Source organism: Meriones unguiculatus, chromosome 3 (assembly GCF_030254825.1).
Source record: "Meriones unguiculatus strain TT.TT164.6M chromosome 3, Bangor_MerUng_6.1, whole genome shotgun sequence".
Lineage (NCBI taxonomy): Eukaryota > Metazoa > Chordata > Mammalia > Rodentia > Muridae > Meriones > Meriones unguiculatus.
Window position 1 is genome coordinate 13,924,648 of NC_083351.1, and position 25,858 is coordinate 13,950,505.

A 25,858-nucleotide genomic window follows, 5' to 3' on the forward strand; every position below is an offset into this window, starting at 1 on the left:
CAATGGGTCTGACCGTCAGTAACACTCACCATCTGTTTGCATAGAAGGTGCAGTATTTCAGAAAGCAGGACCCCAGCTCTTCCAACAGGAAGTAAAGGCTTGCTAAACTCTCTGTAAAAGATAGGAGCAATGGGTAAATACTGACATATTTTCTGTTCCAGAACAGCAAATGATGAGAGCCACAGTTTGCAGGGCAGCTAATCAGACTTTCTGGTTAGCTCGGGCTTAGCGGAAGAGTGGGAGGGGCTAGAGAAGCCCTGGATTTGTCTTTATTGTTACGCAATGATTGACTGGTGATGACTTCTCTCTACTTACCTATGGCATCAAATCAAAGAGTGATGCTCATTTAAGGCTCGGACACAGCACATTTAAGACAGAGTTTTCTATTCTTTATGGTATTTTCTGAGTGAGGCAGAAAGACACCATCTTTCTATAGTCTAACCCAGTCTTTCCTAAGCCGAGTTCTCTAGGGTCAATATTCTAATTCCTCAAAAAAGGGTTCAACTGTGAACTTTAACAGCAGGGACACTGAAGGGACAGCAGTGTGCTGAAGGCGAAAAGTACCATTTAGCAACACCAGGCAGCACCAGTCCCCGTTCAAACACAGAGCAGGACAATGCTATTCTAACTGTGAGCCTGGTAAGGCTTGATGGCGCACACCTTTAATCCCAACACTTGGAGGCAGAGGCAGGTAGATCTTTGTGAGTTTGAGGCCAGCCTGGTCTACTGTTCCAGGATAGCCAGGGGGAGCTGTTACAGAGAATCCTGTCTTAAAAAACCAAGAATAAGTAAGTACAATAAAATAACTGTGAGCTCATAGTGGAATACTGCTCAGTAAAGGCAGACCAAACCCAGACTAACAGGACACTTCTCACCTCCAGGCTCTGAGCTTTGTCTGCAGTGTCTGCCAAGCTCCCAGGACCATGGAGCTCTGGTATCCTTAAAGTATCTCCAGCATAGACAGTGTAACAATTTTCCCTTGAAAATGGAGGCTAAGGTGGGTGGAGAGATGGTTCAGCAGTTGCTCTTCCTGAGGACCTGAGTTCAATTCCCAGCAACCACATGGCTTACAACTGTCTGTAACTCCAGGGGACCTGACACCCTCACAGAGACATATATGCAGATAAAACACAAATCAATGCTCATAAAATAAAAATAAATAATTATTTTTAGAAAATAAAAAGAAAAAAAAATGAAGGCTAAGAGTACCAGGCTGTGTGCATGAGAGTCCAGAGCTGCCAATGGAATAGCATTATGCCACAGAGCAGGGGAGTTTTGAGTCAGTTTACCTTGACAGACATTTAAAAGAACAAATACAACTTACACAATAAGCTCTCTCATGGAGATGCCCCCTTCTTTTAACATGGGGGTGACCAGTTCAGCCAGGTACAACCAGATATGGGGAATATCAATGGCCATGTCATCTGCCAACTCCAAGGTTTCCGAAAAACTGAAAAACAGCAAGAAAAAACAAGTCACTGAAAATGTAATTTAAAAGCTAACATTAAGTAGAGATCAAAGTCAGTAAAGCACCAAGTTTATGCATTAAGCACTTCCTGTGTGAAGGTATTGGGTTCAGCGACAGAGAACTAATAAACAGTCACAGTACTCTGGAGCTCACACCAACATGGGGAGAAGACCCGAATGGGTAAAGCAAACTGCAAACAGAGCAGAATGCCTTGAGGAGCATGACTGACAATACCAGGGGGAGGGCAGAGAAACCTCTGTATGGAAATGACTTCTAAAATACATAGACAGCCATGTAAAGTGTGGGTAACAGCTGTCATAAAATCCCAGACTAAACTCATGCTACCATGTATCCAGTCACAGGAGGGAGAGACAGGCGTCCCAGAAGATAACCTGCATGTCTTAGCCTGGTCCACAGATTGCGGTTCTATCCATCAACACTGCATTCAAGTACTACAGTGACACAAAGGTCACCACCATCAGCTTAGGGAGGATACCAACCCTTTGAAGAAGTCCTGCTTGCTGAGTTTTTCTGACTGCACCAGCTGATACAGTAGGTGGCCCATGTGATCCCTGGTGATCTGGCTCCGCTCCAGGGTGAACTCCACACCCACTTTCACAAAAATATGCAGTGGGCCCTGGGCGCTCAGCTCCTCTATGCACTGCGTGGCCTCCTATTCAGACAAACAAAGGCTTGCTCCAATATCTGCTGTCACAGTAATTTCAAGAGCTAATACAGTAAAAGCCGTACAAAACATTACAAACAAAACAGCTTTCAAATCTCAGGTTTGTTTTTTTTTCTTACTTAATGTTAAAGACATATGCAAGTTTAGAGAATAAAAAAACGCTTACACTTGTGCACACAAGCCAAGTCTCCACTGCCCCCCAAGTACAATGCAGCTTTGTGTTGGAGTTCAGTTGAGAGCTGACACCCCATACCATGTTGCCTCTTTAGAGCCCTCTAACTTTCCACGATACTGGGATCTGGGACACATTCTTGCCAGCTGTCTTGTGCTGCTGTTTCTCTGCTCCCTTTGTCCTTTGCAGAAGAAAGCACAAATGCAACTATTCAACCCCCGGTTACAACCTGAAGTGACTGCTCACTGTCGGAGCAGCCGTGCACAGCTCAAGCCCGCGTGCACCATGTGTCCCAGGACACCCACCAAGGCAGACCAACAGATTTGCAGTTGACATCACGTCACAAGGCTACACATGGGATGGTGAGACGGCTCAGCCACAGAGCATGGGTGGAAGCAAGAGGACACCCTGCTTTCTCCTTCACCATGTGGGACCAGGGGAGTAAATCCAGGCCATTAGGTATGGCAGCAAGCATCTCTGTCTGCTAAGCCATCTTTCTGGTCTTCTTCCCTTTTTCTAATTTCTGTTCATTTATTTATTATCTGTCTTCACAGTCCTGTCGATTTCCCCCACAATAGCATACTATGCTATTTGCCGTATTTATTATAGGAAGTCTGAGTAGCTTCCCTAAAGTGGGGACGCAAGTTAGGAAGTTTAGTAAGTATACATAGCATAGCCTAAAAACTTATGGGTTAGATGCTAGCCTGGTCTACACAGTGACACTCTACCTCAAAACAAGAAACAAAAACATACATTGTAGGCAAAGACAAAAGGAAGTCTTGATTTCTGGCTCCACCTATCATTACTTACATAACTGCAAGAATATAATTTTGTAATCACACACACCACCCCACTTCCCAGATGAGGGCACAGGTATGTAACTGGTCAGACCTTTCTGTTTCCGCTTCCTGAGTGCTGGCATTGCAGGGGCACACTAACAAGCCTGGTATCAATCACAATTTCCTAAAAGGAATGTATGTATGTATGTATGTATGTATGTATGTATAAATATGCACTTGAGAACTCCCAGTCACAAAATAAAGGCTCAGCAAATGCTACCTTGCATGACTAATAGCTAACACTAGAAAGGGAGGAAGGGAGGAAGTCTTTCCTGGAATGAGCTCTGCAAGTCTTATCCTAACACCCTAACACTACAGGAAATGAGATAAAGCTGTCTGAGGTCTGCAGCTGAACTGAGACCCTGAATTCTGAACTCAGGCTGTCTTCAGCAAGTTCCTTAATACATTTTTACATCTCAGTATTCTTTCTGTCAGCATGACTTCATCATCATGGAAAATCAGGGCTTGTGAGGTAACTCTGTTGGTAGAATGCTTGCTTATATGTATGAAGCACCGGGTCTGATCCCCACGAATACACAAACCATATGGTGGCATGTGCCTGCAATCCCAGTTCTCTGGAGGTAAGGCAGCAGGATGAAGAGGTTAAGGTCATTGCTGGTTAGACACATAGGGAGTTTAGGAAGTTAACAAAAAGACCACACAAAGGAATCAATAAAAGGCGCACAGAAGAGCAGGCTGTCAGTGCTGTCGACATGGCTGCCCAGTTCCTAAAACAGAATCTGCACACACAGCTACGTTCTATGGAGAACAGTGAGGTCCACCTGACTAACCAGCCCGCTCTGCAGACCTAGCTCAAAGCTCCTGGTCCTCCTGAGTGCTACTGGGGACACTTCCCCTCCCTGTGTTTCCAGTTTGCAGGATCAAAGTTCTGTCATTCACTAACTCTGCACATCCTCAAATGTAGTCGGAAGCCAGTCTCCACTTCCTTCTTCCTGACTTCTTGTTTCACCTACAGCAGCTCTTCAAGTTCTCCCGTCTCTCACATTTCTCCACGTGCAAAGAAGAAAATGAAAAGGGGTGCTGCCAGCCAACTAGAGCCCGCGCTGTCTAGGAAGGTAGCTTAGTAGTTACAATGCAGCAATGAATTGCTAGTCACTCAGCGTTTTATTCTGTTCCATCGTCAAGTTTCTGCAAAAACACCTTTGCCTTTATCAACACCAAAAGCTTTTTTTTCTACTGGGTCTGGTGGCCCATGACTATAATCCCAGGAAAAGAGAAGCTAAAGCAGGAGGACTATGAGGGGTGTAGAACAAGACCCCAGAACAAAAGAAACCTGGGCTGGTAGCATACACCCAGCAATTGGGAGGCAGAGGCAGGAGAATTAAAAGTTCAAGATCAACCTTGAGTTTGAAGCTGGTCTGGCATGCATGAGGCTGTGCCTCAAAAGAAACTGAAAATAAGACAAAACAAATGAAAACAAACCAAAAAACCCTCAAACTTAAACCTTAAAACTTTTTCCTAATTCCAAATTCTGGATAATATTAGAGGTATGTGGGCTTTGAGGCCAGGATATACACAATCAAAGTGATTTTTGTATACAAAAAGCAGATAAAGACGCCATTGTTCAGAAAAAAAAAAAATTAGTAATTAGGCTCTGACAATTACAAAACAGAAGTGTTAAAGATACCGGACAAATGTTTAGGAGATGCCTCCAGACCTGAGCAGTGTCATATGATCTGGGCGTTTATAGGGTTACCTGCACTGCTGTGTCTTTGTCACTGGACTGTGGGCTTTTGTCAGACAGTCAGACAGGAGGTCTATCCTACCAACCATCACTTAAAATTTAGATGGAGGATAAGTTAGACGGGTAAGCTTACAGGAGGGTCTTGAAATGTCTCAGGCTGTCTGACCCGGAATACTCTTTTTCCTTCTGTGCCTCAGTTTACCACTTAAAAAAGTGATGGCAGCCATAATTCAGTTCAATGGGAGAATGATGATGACATGTATAAGCACCCCACTGGGAGCCAGGAGAAGCCATAGTGGTCTCCTCTCGGCTACATTGACTAGAATCCATTCTCTCTTCCCACTCTTAAATTTGTGAATGACAGACCATCAATTTAAACATAGAACCTGGCAGAATTGCATGAGCTCAGCAAACTGAACCCTGAAGGGATGGATTACACAGCATCCATGTCTTCTCTGCTTACAATAACACTTTTAAGACCCAAGACAAGCTACCATGCTCTCCCACTTGGGGCACCTAAGCATTTACCTTAAAGTCATTGATGTGCAGGAATTCGTCAATGATGGACTTGGACTTCTTCTCCACTTCTTCTTCTGACAGTGCAGGTTTGTCTGCAGCTGACACTGAGCATATTTCTGATTTCACTATAAATGAGATTAAAAGAGAGCAAAAAGATAGAAAGAGTAAGTATCAGCTGAGCTGTGGTGGCACACACCTTTAATACCAGCACTTGGGAGATAAGAGACAGATGGATCTCTGTGAGTTCCAGGAGCAACACAGAGAAACCCTGTCTCAGAAAAACAAACAAACAAAAAAAAAACAAACAAACAAGGTAAGTATCAGTAAAGCAGGATCATGGCTGGTAATATTTACATGCTCGTACATTGGTTTTTCAATGGAGAATTTTATAGATACCGGTTTGACAGAGTCAGATAGGTGAAAGTAGAATCAAGAAGCCTTTTACCTTAGGACAGATAGGCACAGAGTAATGCTGTAGTCTACGCTACAGCAACGAACACGAGTTGGGGATATTTTGAACCTTCAGAGCTACAGCTTTGGCAATTCCTACATTTTGATTTCCCTGAAACTGCTTCAGAATGAGCACACAAAGGCCTCTAAAACATGCAGGGCCAGGGCCTGCTTGACAGAGTATACTGGCTACACTGGCCCACTGTGGTAGCTGCAGACACACCCCCTGGTCTCTCCTACTGCACCCCTGTGCTGGCTACTCCTGCAGCAATGCTCTCCTCTGCTTCCCATCTGCTCAACCCGGTAAGCCTGTTTTACCTCTACCAGTCACCACGGCCTCGCTATTTTACCTATCAGTTTCTGTTCCAAGTATCTTTGCACTTTAGCTTCTCATTTTCATTGTCTAAGAACTGTACAGGGTGTAGGCGAGGGGATTAAAAACAGACACAACCCAGACTAAAGAAAGAATTGTTACAGCATCACCAGTGCAGAGCTTAAGGATAAGCACGCTAAGGACAAACCAGCCACACAGAAGAGTCTAGGAAGCTGGAGGCTGGAAAAGACAGTCTGATGCCCTCTTGTTGTTAGGCAGGAATGATGTGAGCACTTTCACACACTCTTAATGACAACGGGCAGTGAGGTATTGAAAGGACTTGTGAGAAACTCAGAATGCTGAACATAAAGGAAGAGGACCTTGCCTTCAGGCAATTCCAGAGACAGGGAGGACCCTGCCCTGGGAAGGCACAGCTCTGGAAAGAGACGGATGACATAAAATGACAGGGCTGTGCTTGTGCTGCCAGGTGCCATCCCTCAATTTTAGTCATGCACAAGTCTCAGCAGTTCTTATTACTACTTATTTTTATTTTATGTGTATGAGTTTGTGCCTGCACCACATGGGTGCTGTGTGCTCAGAGGTCAGAAGATGGCTGTGAGACACCATTTGGGTGCTGAGAACTGAACACATGTCCTGTGGAGGCACAGCCAGGTTTGTAAACGCTGAATCATCTCCCCATCCTGACTCTATTTTGCTTCCAAATTTAAAACCAACAGCTAGGTCTGTCTTGGGTCCCAGAGTCCTCTTACCCAGCTCCTTCGTCTTGCTTCGTTCAGCCTCGGCGCTAGCTCTCTCGGCATCCACGCCTCCAGTCAGCTGTTTCACGGTTTCCAGCATCTCTCTGCGCTGCTCTTCCTGAGACTGATTGTCCAGCAGGTCTTTGCTGCTGCCCCGCAGGAAAGTGTTGGGACGGGATGTTCCAGCTGGAAGCGGCTTGTCACTTTTCTCCCTGCCCATGCTCCCTCGACTTAAAAGACAAAACAAAAACGCATTTCAAAAGATAATGTCCCTGCTTCATATTCAAACTACAGAACAACATTAAATATTACCAACATTGAAAATGCAGATTTTCTACATATAACCATTTTGTCTTATTCTTTGTTTGGGAGAAACCATGCATGCATAAATGTGGAGGTCAGAGGGCAACCATATAGAAGCAGATGTAGCTTGACATGGGTACTGGGATGAAATGCAAGTCACCCTTGATTGGCAAGCACCAGAACAGTTGATCCATTTTTCAGCTTCCTACATGACTTCAGATACAAAGCACTGACTATACTAACTCTCAAAAGAGGCTAAAATCTGAGTTTCCAAAGGAATACTTACTAAGATGCTTTAATTTTACCTTTAGTAGGAAAAGGGATACTACTTGAGAATTTTTTTATTTTTTTGTGGATAGTCCTTGATTGTTTACTTAACAACATTCAATAGGTCTTACATACACAGTAGGTTTTGTTTTCAAGGATCAAAAGCACTCTTTAAAAACTCAAGTGTGTGATGGGGGGCAGCTGCTGAGGCAGAGCTGGCTCAACGTATGAGCCGTGCTATTGCCTACGCTCCAGCGCACGCGCTACAGCAGTGAGCACATGGGCAGCTCCAACTCTCCAAAGGAGGTTATACACATACTTATGCCCACAAATCAAAGCTGTAAGGTATAAAGGTGGGAGAACATAAAAGAAGGGTCCAGGGGGTTACAGGAAGTAAATATGATCTAAATACACTGCATTCATGAATGAAATCACTGAAGAATATACTGTAACAGTTAACAAGTGCCATTAATGTAGGAGACGGTGAGATGGCTCAGCAGGCAGAGGCGCTTGCTGCCAACCTAATGACTTGAGTTTGCTCTCCAGGACCAATTCTTTCAGGTTGTTCTGAGTCCACACACAAACCATGATGCGTGCTTGTCCCCCACAAGTACAGTAAGTACACAGTAAAGCGGAAGTATGGCTGACACACAGCCCTTTCTCCTGGAAGCACTGAATCTATTACATTTAAGCCAAGATCTATGGAGAGTGATAGGAGCACAAGCCTACATGGCTCAGCTCAGAAAATTCTCCCTCCTCTTTCTTTCTTCCTCTTTTTAAAATTTTTATTTATTTTTAATTTTTTTTGAGACAGGGTTTCTCTGTGTGTAGCCCTGGCTATCCTGGAACTCACTCTGCAGACCAAGCCTCCAACTCAGATCTGCCTGCCTCTGCTTCTCAAGAGCAGGAATTAAAGGAGTGCGCCACCATGCCCAGCTACCAGAAAATTGTATTTTCAATTGGAGGATTCTGAGTATAGGGATAAACCGGGGGCCTTAAACTGGTAAAGCTTAGCTGTCAGTCCTAATCCCTTATTAGTTTATAGAACTCTAGAGAAATAAAAAACAGTGATGAAGTTGGAACTGAATGAATGGCAGGAAACAAACACTATGTAAGTCTAAACTCACTACTTGAGAAACTATATCATGACACTTCTCCAGAAACTTCAAATACAGGGAAGGAAGTATCTGAGAGAAGCAGAAGTGATATTGACCAGCTACAACCATATGCTTTATTATCTTAAGAGAACTCTGACGTCTGTCTCGTTGCTGACTTATTGTAGACAATTCTCAACCATGGTAACTCAGAAGCAGCAGAGTGAAGGGAGGGAGGGGAGCCACTTGGGATGGACAGAAGTTGACCCAAAGCACAAGCAGAGGAAAATCAAAACCAGCGGAGTCCACAGCAGCACTGGGCCACAGTCCAGGTGCTCAACAGATGGCTGGCACTGAGCAGACCGATGCAGAGGCCTGAAGAATGAGCAACACAGCCTAGAAACTTACTAACTGAATGCATTATGTAGCATGAACACTGAGACATAAGCAGAGGAGCGGAGGCTAGTTATGTTCCTTAATTTACACCCGAGTGCAAGGATATTCCGATGCTGGAGGAAGTGTGGCAAGGCCTACATGTGACTGCACTGTTCTCTACCTGGGTGGTCAGGCTTTCCCAAAGAACAAAGTGTGACCACAAAACCTGTTTGCCCCACATTCCAACCCACTGCAAAGCCAACATCTGACTATACTCCCATCTCAGAAATTATGGCGTGTCCAGATGAAAGTAAGACATTGAGTTTAGGACAAGAATGCATGTAAGAATTATCACTATAAGTCATTTGTATTAGAGGGAGAGAGATGGAGGGAGGGATAGAAAGTGTATAGCAAGCAGGACAGCCATTAGTAAATGCAAGATAAATTCTCACCTGGTTAATGCCCTTCTGGAATCAAACTCTAAAGGCGTGGCTGACGGGGACCCTGAAGGTGCTGGAGGTTGCAGAGGAGAGAATCTATTTAAACTGGAAGCACTTGATCGTAAGGCATCTATAGGTGTTGTAGATTTAGAAAGAAAACACAAATTACACGGTTAATATGCAAATATTCATTTTCCTGACCTCTGGGAGGAAGAAACAGGAGCAGGAATTTTTCCCTTTAAAAGTTGAAGGGTCTACGCTGTCCAGGTCGGCTCGGCTCTGGCTCCTGGCTGGATTCACTCCCAAGCAGGCGGAACCACAGGTGAGCCGCCTCCACCCACCTGTTCTCTCAGGTAAGATCTCACACAGGCCAGCCAGCCAGCCTGGAACTCACTATGCACATTTCAGGACTCCATCTTCTGAATGAGGGAGGCCCAGGCCTTCTCCACCTCACCTGCTTCCTGAGGTACTGAGGCTCAGACCCAGGGCTTTGTTCACACTGAGCAGAAACTCCACCAACTGAACTGCTCCCCTGCCCCGAGAGCACTAACTTCTTATTAAATGAGTGAAAACATAGTTTATCAAGCAAGAGTGCCAAGAAATGTAGAAGCTCACTGACCAGAGATTCCTCCCATTGAGGCACTAACCAGGCCCAGGGCACCTTAGCCTAAGGCCAGCCAAGCTGAGGCATGTTATAGTGGAGGGTGTGGCGGCACGTGGTAATTTCTAACAACTACAGGCGACACCTACCATATTCTGACATTTGTTAACCACAAATTTCTGTTCTTAAATACATATTCAGCCAGATATGGCGGCAAGTCTGTAATGTCGGGACTCAAAATACAGAGAGATACTCAAGGACACAAGGCCACACTTGGCTGCCCAGTGATTTCAGGGCAGCCTGGGCTACACGGAACCCAGACACACCAACAAACCAACCATTAAAAACAAAACAACCCTCTACAGACAAAACCTCTAAGTATGTAAGTCACCCTGAACAGGGACAAACAGGTGTGGTACGAAGTGGAGGGAAACTTCCTTAGACACTGCAAAAATTACCCTGCATAATGCTGTGACTTATGTTCAAAGTATGCACGTGCACTAAGAAGACACTGGAATTCTGAATAAATCTTAAAAATTTGTTGGAATTTCTTAGTTTTCCTTTGGATCACAGTGCTGCTTTAGTTTTCAAGACATGTTTAGGATGATTCAGGCTTTTTCCAATCTGGTCACATGTGCTGAAGGGTGTGAACTTGGACCACGACAAAGCAATGATCTTATAGAAAAGTTTGAGATTTTTGGTATTATTTTACAATTAAGAGTGTGTGTTCCTGAGTGTGAACTTAAAAAAATTAGTTTTACTGATTTTTAAAGAATTCCATCCCAGGTATTTTAATCATAATTACACCCAACTCACTGCCTGAAACTCCTCCCAGATCTACTCCCAACCCTCTCCATTCCTGTCATTTTTTTTCTCTTTAATAACCCCACCAAGTCCAATTTGTGCTGCTCACATACTTATGGGTATGAAGCCTTCAACTGGATTGTGACAGATCTGCCAATAGCCACACTCTTAAGAAAAACCAACTATTCTTCCCTTCAAGGCCACCACAGGTCAGGAGCTCTTCTATAAGAGTGGAAGATGTGAGCCTTGTGGATCATCATACGGTGTCAGAATGTCACAGATCAGAAACTGCACTCATTCTCAGTCCACAAGTCAAGCCGTGTACACACTAGGCAGCATTCTATCAGAGAGCCACTGAGGCTGCTGTTTATTTCTGAGAGAGGGTCTTACTGGCCTGTAGCACTGGCTGGCCCAGTACTTACATGTTGCCTCGGGGTCTCAAACATCGGCAGTTCTCTGCTCCAGCCTCCTGAGTGCTAGCATTTATATGTGTGCTACCACACCTAGCTGCAACCTAGTTTCTGTTTTGTGGGTTTGTTTTTTGAGACAGGATTTGGATTTCTCTGTGTAGCCTTGATCTATCCTGGACTCACTTTGCAGACCAGGTTTTCTTTGAACTCAAGAGATCCACCACATGAACACAAGAACTTCCTGTATTTGTCTGTCCAAGTCTAGGGTGACAGGCACAGGACGAGACCCCTGGTACTGGCCTGGTATGTCTTTAACCTGAACACTAAGGAGGCAGAGGCAAGCTGAACTCTGTGAGTTTCATGTCAGTCTGGTCTATGTAGTGAGTTCCAGTCAGGGCTACACAGTGATACCCCATCAAAAACCAAAACAAAGCGAAAGTAAAATGCTTAAAAATATAGTAAACACCTTAACTGAAATAATAATTTCTCAAAAGTATAAATATTAGTCAGATATGGTGGCTCAAACCTTTAATCCCAGCACACAGGAGACAGAGACAGGCAGATCTCTAAGTTCAAGGCCAACCTGCTCAACAGAATGAGTTTCAGGATAGCCAGGGCTATAGAGCTACAGAGAGACTCTGTCTCAGGAAAAAAAAAAAGTTCAAAGGTAAACATGGAGAGGGCTGGAGCGATGGCTCAGCAGTTGGAACACTGGCTGCTTTTCTAGATTATCTACATCAGTTCCCAGCACTCACATGGTGGCCCAAAACCATTTGTCATCTCTTGATCCCAAATGCAAGACCTCTTTTTCTGATCTTATAGGCAAGATGCATGCATGTGGTGTAAATACACACATCCAGAGAAAAATCTAAACTCTGAGAGTTAGCAAGGGCTAGTCTAAGAGTTAAAAGTGCTGAAAGAGCTGTAGAAATGGAAGCTTTTGTGCCATGTTACCAAGGGTCACTCAGGGTAGTCCAAGCAGGTTAGTCTACAGACCTTTTCCTAGCACAGCTCCGGGTTCCGGAAAGGCACTGCAAGGCAACAGCATTATAGACCTAGCCAGCCGGAAAAGGGCCCTCCGCACATACCAGTCTCGCTTGCCTTTGCTCCACCGCTGCTGCCTTTGCCCCAGCTGCCCAGCTGTGCCTTTGGAACCAGCTGAATCTTCTCATCAATGGTGGGCTGTAACAAGAGGGGCCAAAGGTCATTCACAGGTATATTCTACAGTGGCTTTCCTCAGTGTGATACAGCCAACTTTAGCAACAAGTTTTTGTCTGGAGCTTGGGTTTGAGAAACATGAATGTGCTAGGCAAGGCGGCACAAGCCTTTTAATCCCAGCACCTGGGAGCCAACGTTCTAGGCCAACCTAGTTTTTTTTTTCCATAGGGTTTCTCTGTGTAGCTTAAAACTGGCTGTCCTGGAACTCACTCTGGAGACCAGGCTGACCTCGAACTCACAGAGATCTGCCTGCCTCTGCCTCTTGGGTAGTGGGATTTAAGGTGCTGTGCCACCACTGCCCTATATTAAGGCTTTTCTTAAATGTCGCTCCACGAAACAGTGTGATGACCACACTGGTTTCCAGGGTGTGCTCAGGTCCTCTGCTCAGCACGGCTTACAAACTTGTCAAATGAATACACAGCTTCAAATGATTATTCTTATACAACAATGCCGAGTTATGTGAAAACTGCTTTGTCCGCTTATTTATCTCTGACTGGCTAAAAACTCACAGCAAACCTCCTGCCTCAACTTTTTAAGTGCTAGATTTACAAGTGCGTACTGACATACGTGGCTTTGTTACTGTGCCTGTGTATGGGTGTGTGTTTTTAGGGCCTGAAAAACCTAGGCTGGCGTTAAGCATGCTACCGGTTGTAGCTGACGATGACCTTAGGTTCCTGGCTCTCTTGTCTCTACCTCCTAAGTACTGGGTTTACAGGCGTGTACCTCAATTTGCAAATTCTTTAAAATATCATACTACCTTAGTGATTTTCAAAAATTTGGAGGGGTCCAGTACACGGCTGTTCTTGGCGCCTTGAACGGTATTCCATCCACCTTCATCCACTCTCTGGACGCCTGCAAGGAGGACAGACATGTCAGTCTCTCATCACCTCAAGTCTGTTTGTCACTGAGTGAGCAATACTGTCTACTGAGGAATGACAACTAAAACACGGAGATGACACACAAAGCTGTTAGAATATTTATGACAGTCCTGTTAAGAGAAAGTTTCTTTTTCTTTTTTTGAGACAGATCAGGGTGGCTAATATGGAGGCATGTCACTACACCTGGCCTGGAGGCTCTTTAATCTACACATTGAGAAAATGCAAAGCACAAGCACCCTGGCTCTCAACAAACATTACTTAGACAAAAACAGAAGACACAAATGACGACTAGGTAGTGGCTGAAGTGGGGCTAAGCGCAGTGTCTGCAGGGTAACAAACACTGCATCTACACCTGGAGGACTGGATGGGCTTCACTATGTAACTATGGAACGGAAATGCTTTCCTCCCTCTCCAACCCTTAGATGCTCAGGAGGAAAACCCTGACTTCTCTTTCTCTCATGTTTCAGGTCTAATTGTTAGATCTTGCCAGGTCCAAATTTAAAATATTTGCAAAGCCAGTATGGTGGCACATACCTGTCAACCCAGAGTTTGGGAGGCAGAGGCAGGAGAATCATCAATTCTAGGCCAGCCTGGGCTATACAACAAGTTCCAGGCTAGCTTAGACACATGGTGAGACCCTGTCTCAAAAGACAGGCCAGGTGAGGTAGCACACACCTGTGATTCCTGCACTTGGGGAGGCAAGAGGCAGGCAAATCTCTATTAGCTCAAGGGCAGCCATGTCTACAAAGTGAGTCTAGGATAGCCAAGGCTACACAGAGAAACCCTGCCTTGAAAAACCAACCAACCAAAGAAACCACTAATATAATGGATGGAGCCCTTTAAAGGTTGCTGAGTTCACCTCCACTTTAACTTCCCAAATAAAGATAAGGACCCCCTGTCTTCAGCCTCCAGCTTCTGCTCTACGTGGTGGCTTTGGTATGATTCTATACAGTTCCTGTTTGTAACATATCTAGTTGTCATCATCTCAATGAGAAAGATAAGACTCTCTGCCGAGCTCTCAGTACTCTGGTGCCCACTGCCTCTGGCTGCTCTTTCTTGTGGGGCCTCTCAATATAGGCGTCGAGCTCTACCACACACCACTCCTGTCTCGGCGTGAACAGCTGCCGGGCCTTTGTGCTTCCTCTTCCCTCTGTCCGAGTCCTTCTCCCAAAGACGTGCACAGAACTTCCCACCCACACCTGCTTTGAGTTGGTACAGTAGCAGGAGCAGGAGCAGGGAGCCCAGTCTTCCTGTTTAAAAACCCGTGGGATAGTGAGGTGGCTCAGGAGGTAGAGGCAGCTGCTGCCAAGCCTGACAACCTGAGTTCAATCCCAGGACCAACATGACAGAAGGAGAAAATAGGTTGTTCTCTGTTTTCTTCAAGTTGTTCTCTGATCTCCATAGCATGCCATATAAAAACAAAACAAAACAAACAAACAAACAAAAACAACAAAAAAACCAACAACTTGAAAATTACACCTTGCAGTCCCCACATTTCTCTTCTAAATTGTTCCATGGAAGTTGTTGAATAAATGGTACATTATACTTCAGTACTGGCTTACTGCTGCCAGCACGTGGCCCTGTTAAGTGGCAGGCACTCAGAACTTGGTGATCACAGCACTGCCTTCTGAAAGCTGCTCCTGGACTGTCTGGCACCCAATGCCAGTGCCCATCACACACTCAGTTCTTCTTTCACCGACGCCTACATTCTAGCTCTTTTCAGTCACTCTGCTGTTAAACACTCATGTGGGCATCTCCTATGAATTAGGCCTTAACAACTTCTCTGATTCTTGCTCCGTTTTGCTCAACAGTAAATGATAGTTACTTCCTGGAAAGCACGAGGGGCAGTCCATGAAACGCAAATGTAAACTTTGCTCCCAGAAGCCTCAGCTCTCCTGGCAGCTCCATTATGGCAACACTTTGTGTGTGCTAAGTTCCAGACGGTAGTAACTGAACGCTCACTCTGAGCCAGATGCCACTCTGGACAACTCCTTGCAAGCATCTACCTTGCAAGCAAGTGCAGTGTGAAAGGTCATACAGCTAGGAAACAGCAGAGCTGACATGCAGGGCCAGGCAGCCACAGTTCCTGTTTTGAACACTCCCACTTCTTGAGCCAGCCATGCATGTCACTTAGTCAGCAATCTTCCATAGAGATGCTCACTCCAGCACAGGGGACACTAACAGGACTTATGTTCATCTGTGACAAGCTTAAAATAGAGTGACCATCGTGGAAAGGTTTCTGCTCCGATGTTCCAAACCTTTAGTCAGAGGATGATTTCAGGCAGCAAGCGCCTTTCTGCTTTGTCCTTTGCCCTCTCATCCTCTAGTCTACTTCTTTTTAAATTTTATCTGAAATTACGTATGTATGGCTTTTTTGCCTACTTGCGCATCTACAAACCATATGCATGCACATGTTCTTGGGGGCTGGAAGACAGCTGGGTCTCTGGGATTGGAGAGACAGGTTGTTGTGAAACGCTGCATGGGTGGTGGGAACGGAACCTGGGTCCTCAGTAAGAGCAGCCAGTGCTCTGAAGCACTGAGCTATCTCTCCAGCCCTGCTCTCTCCTGTTCTTATTGGCAGGGTCTCTGCTCCTTACGCACTGGGTTTCAGAAGCAGTTGCACGGTGGAGTTCAATGAACCCTTCTGACTCGTGCAATAAGCCACACACCTGGAGCTTCCCAGAGATCAACTGCAGCAGGTCTGCCTGCCATGCACAAGGCCTTAGCTTCTACCCACAGCGCCAAAAGGAAAAGTAAAACAAAACAAACAAAACAAGTGATAGGCTCTCTGCTTACATAGCACTCGCCTGACACTTTCAAGTTTGCATACTTAAACTAGCAGGGACCAAAACCACGCCCCTGACCTCCGTTCTTCCAGCAAACACTGTCCCATTCCACCTCAACCCTGAAACTGCACTCCAGTAAGATTGGTTTATTCCTTTTGGAAGTGAGTATTTATTGCATTTCATAACTAGCGTCCTTTCAAATGCCAGCCATTCAGTAAGGCCAGGCCACCTTCACATAAAGGTTTCTTCCTGTTTCCCATCTCTCTCTCTCTAAAACTTCACATCATTCTTAGGTGTAAACTTACATTAACAGAGAACATATCTGAACTGAGGAACCCTAGGCACTCACTGGACAATGCATCCTGAGGGGTCATGCTGCTGCAGTGCAAAGAGTGCCATTTTCCATTGCTTCTCTTACTTTTTGTGTAACTCTTACAAGCGTAGACGGAAGATGCTCACTGCAGGCCTGTGAATGCCTGGCTTTGCACACGTCAACACACACTCCATTCTGTACTCTCTAACTCAATGGTTAGTCTCAGGTGTCTTGGTGCTGTTTGACAACCACCTCTCTGTTCTTTGTGACCTCATTCCCAGTTCTTACCTAACAGTTCCCAGCACCTCATACCCCACTCTGGCTATCTCGGCTCTCACCTGGCCTTCTTTTCTCCTTGGTCATCAGCTGTTGGACTTTCCTTTGCTCTTCTTGTTCTTCTATTTTGGCCTCTTTATGAATCTGTTCGATAGTTTTTGGGCCCTGATCTGCTCTTCGGGACACCCAATTGCACTATAAAGTAGAAAATTAGGTTATCATTCAAGTGATGCAGAACTTGACAAAAAGGGCTAATAGCCTGGCTTGTTAAATGTGCATTATGTGCAAGGCTGTGTTTGGTCCTCAGCACCACACACAAGAACAATAATATAGTAATTTTACAAATAAAAATAAAGTAAAAGACTATACTTTTGCTGGGTTGTGGTGGCACATACCTTTTAGAACCAGCCCTTGGTAGGCAGAGCCAGGCGAATGTGAGTTTGAGGACAGGTTGGTCTACCGAGTGAGTTCTAGGATAGCCAGGGGTACACAGACTGAGGGAAACATATAAAATACCTACTAAGTGGAGAAGTTTGCTAGTTTCTCAGCTTGTTGTAGATATTTTGTATACTCTAGGAATGCAAGCTAAGAAAATTACCAACTCTGGCTGGGTGTGCAGCATACATTCCAATTGGTGCATAAAAGTCAGAGTGAAGGAGTGGCTGAGGCAGCCGTCACTACTGTTGACACTTGAAGAGGAGAGAAAGTGGACCAGAAGAGTTAAGGATCCCCAGGACCGTGTAACACTAGGTGCTAATGTTCATGGTACAGTTCATAAGGATGCTACATCAAAGGTGACGACCATTTTACCTTCAATGACATGACTCTGGTACCCTATCTAGAATGCCACACAAAGCTGACTCTCCTCAGGAGACAAAACTTGCCTCACTCTATCCCAACCACTATGCCAATGATTGAAATGAGCATGTGTCGCGGAGACACGAGTGGAAAAAAACGTTGAATTTAGCATGTAAGGGAGCTCTGATCAACTGGCCAAGGCTTTTGCTATTACGGTCACCCCTGGGTTGAGCAGGACAAAGAGGCCTCTTTGATGCCAAATGGGAAGAGGTGGGACTATGGATTCAGCTGAGGTAGTCACTTTAGCTGTTAAACCAAGAGAAAGGAAGGCCTATGATCACCTCAGCTGGTGTGACAGGGTACACAGAGCGCAGTTGAAACACACTCATCTTGTTAAATTTTAATAATATCTAAATGGTAGCACTAGTGTCACCATAAAAACCACAGCACAAGGCTCAGTTCAACATGTTCACTGCAGAGACGAGACTGGACTGCCGAGTCTACAATGAGTCTCACTGACCACCATTAAATTCAGATGACTGATGTCAGGCTGCAGGGTGGTTTGATAACTGAAGAAGAAGAAGACACCCAACAGGCAGCACCATCCGCGGGTCAGTTCAGTGCTGGACATGAAGCAAACCAACTTTTCACCTACACAAACATCACTGTCTTCTTCATTCAAGTCCTTGAAACAGATGCGACTTCATCATGGTTTTGTATTTGTACTTTTTTTTTTTTCCTTTTCTTTTTGTCACCTTGACATAATCCAGGAAGAGGGTCCTCAATTGAGAAAATGCCTCCACCCAGACTGCCTGTAGGCAAACCGGTAGGGTATTTTCTTGCTTAGTGCAGGTGTGTATAACCCCTAAGCAGGTGGTCCTGAGTTGTGTAAAAAGGCAGGCTGAGCAAGCCATTCAGTAGCATCCCCCGATGGCCTCTGCTTCAGTTCCTGCCCTAACTTCCTTCCAGGATGGACTGTGAACTGAAACTAACCCTCTCCTTCCAAGTTGCTTTAGTCATGGCGTTTACTGATAGAAACCTAACATACCAGCCTGAGGTCTATCACATCCTGAAGCATGAATCGAATCCTGGAGGATGTTTTTCTTTCTTTGACGATTTTCTCCATCTGGTTAAAGTACTGGTCCATGCGTGGCTGCAACACATAAAACCACCATGATTACTGACTGAGAAATTCAATTTTCTTTTTTCCACGTACTTTTCTTTTGTTTTTCACTTTTATTACAAAGGGTGTAAACTCTGCCCAGGTTGCCTCAAACTTGTGACCCTCCTGCCTCAGTCTCCTAAGTGCAGAGATTACAGATGTGTAATGGTACTTCACCAAGGTACCAAGAACATTTTTAGGTGATTTGAGAATAATATCTTGCAGGTGGTACATGCCGGTAATCCTAGCACTCGGGAGGCTGAGGCAGGTGGATAAGAGTTCAAGGTCAGCTTGGTCTATAAAGTGAGTTCAGGAAAGCCATGGCTACAAAGAGAAACCCTGTCTCAAGAGAAAAAAAAAAAAAAAAAAAAGATTACCACCTTATGGTTGAAAGCAACGGTAAAATTGTACTGGAATTAGTTCTCTCCTCCCACCATGTGGACCCTGAGGAGCTAACTAAGGTTGGCAGGCTTGGCAAGCAAGCAAGCATGGCCATTCAACCACTTCCCTGGCCCCGGTGATAGCAGTTAATGGAGAGTGTGCACGCACCATGAAAAGCACACTCCTGCCAGGCTCCTGCATGTTATACCGTAGCTCTAGGAGACACCACTGGGTCTTTTGCTCCATTTCCTACAATCTCTGCCGAAACTAATGAAAGCAGAGTAAGTTGTAGGATGCTGAAAGCTTAGGCCAGAAAAACTGGAGGCTTTAATTCTGAACTCTGGTTACATGGAGAGAAATAACCCCCAATCTTGTATAATTATGGGATTTGGGATTTTTGTCACAAACAAACATACCGCTAGGTGACTCACTTTGACATTACTTCAGTGAAGCATTTCAATTCGTTGCCTTTATGTGGACACCTGCAGGCCATGTCTTAACTAGAGTACTTTTAATAGTCTCCTAGCTAATGGTTAGGTGGCCACGTCATTGATTAGTCCATAAACTTAAGAGAGCGAGTGAAACCTGGGCACCATAGCCTATTCTTTTAACCTCAGCACTCGGGAACAGAGGGAGGTGGGTCTCTATGAGTTCAAAACCAGTCTGGTCTATATTTTGAATTACAGGACAGTGAGACCCTGTCTCAAAACAAAACAAACAACTAAAAAGGAAGTTCATGAGAAAAAGAGCAGGATGGAACAACTCAGAGACCTATCAACTGACCGGCCTAGAGTTAGGGACCTCCTCACCTTAGATCTAAAACAAATGAGGTGAGGAGCACTGTCAGTCAGACTTTGGCAATGAGCAGGCCAGGAGGATCACGCACTGCTGGGATGGGGTGGAGCACTGCGCCTGACCCTCACACAGCCTTCTGAGCCTCTGGGATTTTACCTTTGCTTTCTCGAAGTCCAGGTCTTTGCCAATGGTGGTGAGCAGGCGACAGAGGCACTCCAGGGATTCCTCGTCATGGTTCTTTAGCAGCTTCACCACACAGTCATGCATGATGGCCTCCGTCAGCATTTTGAGTTTAAAGAGTTCTCCAATGAATTTGATGTTGCCGATGGATCTCCGCCGGGCTTTGTCCTTGGCTTCTTCCAGTTCGTCATGAAGCCGCGTCCTCTCCTCTGGCTGTTGTGTAAAGAGGAGGTGAGAGCACCTAAGATACAGTGCCTTACTCCTTCTGGGCTCAAATCCCCTTTGAGGCCCTGACACAGACCTACACACAGAAGTGTGCATCTATCAAGATTTGTGAACCTAGCAACCTCTGTAAGGCCCAAGGGTAGACTGGCTTCTATGGTGGACCTGAGTACCCTTAACATTTGGAAATAGAAGGACTAAAGCATTTTCCTTGACACCAATACAAAATACCTTCAACCACCTACCCACCCACCCACCCACCCACCGAACAGGTCCCTTCACAGGTGCCATAGGAAGCTGTATTATCAACAATTCTGACAGTGCATGATGTGAAGTACTCACAGCGCTGGCAGCTTCCAGTTCCTTCTGCTTCTTCTCAAAGACATCATCATCTGCTTTATCTTTTTCAAATTCCTTCTGGCAGCGGTTTAGCAGCAGCTTCCGGAAATTCACTGTGTTACCGGGCTTGTCTGCCATGGGTACTTTCAGCTGCATTCAGAGAGGAAAGCACAAAGGAAGCCAGATTACTTATCGCAGACAGACACACAGGTAAGCACTCTCAAAAATGTAGCCTCAGTCATTTACACGGTGCAATGGAAAGCTGTCCTGACTCTTACACAGAGAAGACACACACTCATATACACCTTCTGTCTTTTGTGGATATGCTTCAAGCTGCCATGGACTCTTTCCAGTGCAGTTGTTACCTGCAAATGTCTAGACTTTTAAACTGTGGAGGGTTATCCTTGGTTTAAATCTTGTTTATTATTACTGTATGTATGTAAGAGGTGTGTGTGTGCACACGTGTACATGCATTCACATGGATGATTCTCACTCTCTACATGGGTTATGGGAATCAATCTCAGGTCACAGGGTTGTTGAGCAAGCACCTTTCTGCACTGGGCTGTCTCACCATCCCTTTTATTTAAACACAGACTGCAGCATCCATTCTAACAAAACATGAAACTCTCCTGCGGTTACTGTGCAACATGCAAAAGGCTGTCCCTGAACTCACAAAGTGGATCCAACAGCTCCACAACTAATATATTGCCTGGGCCCAGTGGGCGAAAACGGTGTCCTTCTTGCTTTGGTTGTACCGGGCAGGGATGGAAGCACTACAGTACTTAATGCCATGCTCACTTTGATTTATCATTGGGATAGGACCTTCCTGTAGCTAGTCTTGACCTCATTATAAAGCCAAGCGTGATGGTGAATCCCTCATCTTCTTGCTCTACCTCTGCCTCACAAGTGCTAGACCAGACATACTATCAAGAGTTAATCTTATCAACCAGATAGATGTCAATACCCGCTGATCAAGGCTGAAGGGATGGAGGACCTGGAGGATAGACCTGTGATACTGGAGAAAATGCTCCCTATGAAGCAGGAAAGATCATTTCCTGTCTTCTAACCAGCCCAGGGCCAACACTGCAGCTGCAAGCATTAGCTCAGGAAGCAGGGCAAATCAAGCCCTACAGTTCAGAAAGCTACCATAGGCCTGATGTCAGCCCCCACAAAGAACAGCAATGCTATCCCAGTGCGGCCAGGTCCACTCTGTCACGCCAGGGCCCAAAGCTTGTCAGTCTTCAAGAGAGACGCCGTGGCTGGCATATGTAAAGCGGCATAGGCCTGCAATCCCAGCATTTGGGAGGTGCAGATGAGAGGGAGGATCTGAGTTCAAAGCCATCTGTAGCTACAGAGTGAGTTTGAAGTCTGTCTAAGTGATAACAGTGTCTTTAAAACAACCACCCCCTATGTTTAAATGAGAAATGAATGGCCTATGCTTTATGTCCAGGGGAACATTTAAAGCTAGGCCCGAAGAGCCAGGCTAAGGATTCAAAGACTCACTACTTGCTATGACTCACTACTCGCTATATACACATAAGGCACTCCTAAACAACGTGCCTGAGTTAACAGAGAGAGCAAGCATACAGAGCAGGACCGCTCCTTGTGGTGATGGCGGCCGGCACAGGGTCAGCCATCTTGGACATGAATGTCAGGTACGAAATCTCTTTAAGTAAGAGCACTTGTGTGCTGCCATACATGCTGGGCTGGAGAAAAGACATTTGTCTCTAAAGGGACAAAGCTCTCGAAACTTATAAACGCTGTGATAATTATGGTGCTCAAATGAAACTGGAAAGTGCAAGGCAGCTGGGCACTCAGTGCTGCTGCAGCGCATACAGTCATACTGGGCTGAGCTGTGACCCAGCAGCCATCTTCCCAGAAAGCACATTCTGGCCTGAGGAACTGTAAGTGACAAGCACTTGTGTGCTGACAGTGCATCCAGTCTGACAGGACGGTCACTCTGAAACATGATCCACTGTAAAGCAATGGCTCAAATGTGGCTGCTTTGATCTACTGCAATCTTCTTTCAGGGGCCAATGTGTACAACAGGTTATGTACACTGCATAGAAGCAAGAAAAGGCATCTTTACCAGATACACCTGAAACACACGCAGAGGGACACCCGCAAGACTCTATAAATAGAGTGTTCATTCTGAAGTGCCCGTACTGCTTCAGGCGCTGTGCATGCCTCCTCACTCGGCTCACTCTAGATACATCCTACTGTCCAAGGCAGTTGTTCGATCTGTAATCCCAGATCTGTGAGTGTCCTGTCAGTTTTCCAAGTGCTGGACTTAAAGGTGTGCATCGCCAGACTTGCTTTCAATTCATTACCGATGAGTCTAACCTATTCTCAATCCTGTCATTCCTTCCCCATTTTGCTTCTAAGCTTTTCGAGGGGAACACTGCAAGTTCTGGGTGTGACATAACATCCAGATGCTTCATTCTTTATGTCCCAGGCTCACACACCTGCCACACACACACAGATAAGATACAAGAGAACTCACAGGGAACGAAAGGGGATTTTTAAGTTCTTGTTTTATTTTCTCCCTCTGGCTTTTTGAGACAGGGTTTCATGTAAACCCCGGCTACTTAGCTAAGGGCCTTGGCCTCCTGATGTGCCTGCTAGAATTTCGGGCCTGCCCTGTGGCACCTGCTCAAGTTCTTTGTTTTTCTTAGTTAAGGTTACTATTGCTGGGATAAAACACCATGACCAAAAGCAAATTGGGGAGAAAAGGGTTTATTTCACTCACAGCTCATCATTAAAAGCTGTGCAGGCAGGAATTCAAGCAGAAACCTGCAGGCAGGAGCTGATGCAGAGGCTACGGAGTGCTGCTTACTGACGTGCTCTCCAATGGCTTACTCAGCTTGCTTTCTTATAGAACTACAAGTCCAGGGGTGGGGTGGACTCAGCCACAATGGGCTGGGCCTTCCCACATCAGTCATTAATTAAGTAAATGCCCTACAGGCTTGCCTACAGCCCAATCTTATGGAGGGCTCCTCTTCTCTGACGACTCTAGCTCATTTCAAGTTGGCATAAAGCAAGCCAGCACACTTTTGCATGCAGGCAATTGTTCTCTCACAAGCAAAGGTGTAATTTAGAGACATTCTGAAGTGAGAATTTTCATTTTGACTATAATTAATTAAAATAGAACATGGCAACTTAAGGTTAATAATTAGTTGGGTTTTTTTTTTTAAACTGAAAACTTGTTTATTTATATTTCTTCATTTATTTGAAAATAGGTTCTGCTATATATAGCTTTGGCCAGCCTAGAACTTGGTACATAGCCCAGGCTGGCCTTGAATGTTTCATGGTCCTCTTGTGTCTGTTCCTGAGTGCTGAGATTATAGGAATGAGCTACAATGCCTGGATAGTATATTTATTCTTTTATTGCTGAGACAGGGACTGGCTGGCATTGAATTTGCAATGATACTCCCACCATCATCATTACAGGATATTTCTCTAAATCATTTTTCTCCATGCCACTTGTTTTGGAAGTTCCAAAGACTTTAAAGTCTTACAGTGTTAAATTCCAGGCCTGTGCCTTCTAGTCTGCAGAGGGCCCTGCAGGCTTCTTCAGTCATTTCTAATTCAACTGGGAGAAGCTATAACATCAACAGCATGATGTTCTCTTACAATCCCCTGAAACTGTACGTGGTTTGCCTTAGAACAATGTGGTAAGGAAAAGCACCATGTGCAAATGTGTAGCTTGTAAAAGAACTCTGTGCCATCAAATTCCTCAATATATCTAACAATGTCAGAAAAAAAGGGACTCCAGTCTAGTCTTTAGAATTGATTTACCTAATCACTGTAAAGACACATGAGGATGTACTCATTCATTCATTCACTCATTTTTGCAGTGCTGGATGGGCTCCAGTCACCAAGAAGGGTTGAAATGGAGGTACAGTTAGGCTTAGGTAGATCACTGGTAACATAGCTTGCTTAGCATGTGCAAGGACCTGGGTTTCTTGTCTTGCACCAAAACCACAGGAATAACAAACAAACAAAGAGAATAAGTGGGTGTGTGCTATACAAGCTATCTAAATGGCACTGAGGCTGAAAAAGAAAAGGCTTAAAAATTCTTCTAAATAATAAAAATACATATTGTCCTCAATATGACAGCAACATTGAGCTAGGGTTTCTTGAACACTACACTGTTTGGGACGGAAAGCTACGTGCTGTCTGAGACTGTCCGTTCCCTGTGCAGTATGCAGCAGCACCCTTGCTTCATAAGAGGCCAACACCAACAAACAGTGTCTCTAGACACTGCTGGTGGCTGGTGACATGACTGATCCAGTTCATTGCTGGAGATAAGGTTCCATCAATTAACCAAGAACAATGCTTGAGGGCCGAGGGCACTGCTCGATGGTTAAGAGTACTTGCTGCTCTCCAGAGGACCAGACTCAGTTCCCAAGCACCCACATCAGGCCGTCCACAACTGCCTGTAACTACAGGGGAACTGATGCTCTCTTCTGTCCTCCCAGGCACATACACTCATGTGTGCACACACCTTGTCCTGATGCACAGTCTTAAGGAACTTGCAGAACTGTAACACTGAGTCTGTCCTTTGAAATGAACAAATCTGGTTGTTCGCAGCATGCGTGTGCACACACAAGTCAGAGTGACTTAGCAGCAGAGAGCAGGGGAGGCTCAGCAGGCTGCTGCTGGCATCTGCACAGAGCCAGTTCCAGCCTGTCTCATTCTCTCACTCCTCCTCTTTCCCTGTCCACAACTATCTTCAGCAGTTGAAAGACTGCCCAAAGCAAAAATTTTATGCTTTTAAATAATATTCAGTTGCTTCTCTTTTTTAAAAATAAGATTTAGTTTTTTTATTTATGGGATGTTTGTATATATGTTATGGGTTAGATTAATGGCTATGGACAATTTAAGAATTTTTCTTTTTTGGATGACAGGGTCTTACTTGGTGTCCTAGGCAGGCCTTGAACTGTTAGTGATAATGCTCCTGAACGCCAGGACTTGAAGATGTGAGCTATTATGTCCAGCAAGAGAGGACAATGATCAGATTTTGGACGTTTTTGGTGATAAGACAACTACCTCTTCATTTTCAGAGGCCAGAATTAGAACACTTAATTGAACTTCAAATTCAGTTCATGTTAAAGTTAGCACCTGCTCTAGTTCTGTAAGATGACACTCCAGAATAAAGTTGTTGTCTATAATTTAACTCCATATTACTAACTTAAGCCTTCATCAGTCTTCCAGACACATTACAGCCATTTCAAGCAAGTCTCTGTACTATCCCCTAGAGGAGGGGAAAGACATTACTTTAGCAAGATTCTTTTCTTTCAGTGA

General features: G+C 45.0%; 1 protein-coding gene across 19 annotated transcripts in view; it reads right to left on the minus strand.

The window, feature by feature from the left end:
- Positions 1-25,858, minus strand: part of Eif4g3 (eukaryotic translation initiation factor 4 gamma 3) — a 221,114-nt gene that overhangs the window by 18,796 nt on the left and 176,460 nt on the right. For 18 of the 19 annotated variants that reach the window (XM_060379250.1, XM_060379249.1, XM_060379248.1 and 15 more), the window contains 12 exons: positions 20,555-20,701; positions 19,967-20,203; positions 18,521-18,625; positions 16,737-16,869; positions 13,179-13,273; positions 12,292-12,385; positions 9,401-9,518; positions 6,922-7,139; positions 5,398-5,513; positions 1,969-2,141; positions 1,325-1,450; positions 30-111 (listed from right to left, as the gene is read on the minus strand). In XM_060379250.1, the coding sequence (XP_060235233.1) occupies positions 30-111; positions 1,325-1,450; positions 1,969-2,141; positions 5,398-5,513; positions 6,922-7,139; positions 9,401-9,518; positions 12,292-12,385; positions 13,179-13,273; positions 16,737-16,869; positions 18,521-18,625; positions 19,967-20,203; positions 20,555-20,701 (1,644 nt within the window). The remainder of the gene's footprint in view (positions 1-29; positions 112-1,324; positions 1,451-1,968; positions 2,142-5,397; positions 5,514-6,921; positions 7,140-9,400; positions 9,519-12,291; positions 12,386-13,178; positions 13,274-16,736; positions 16,870-18,520; positions 18,626-19,966; positions 20,204-20,554; positions 20,702-25,858) is intronic. The other variant, XM_060379242.1, reaches the window with a different exon arrangement.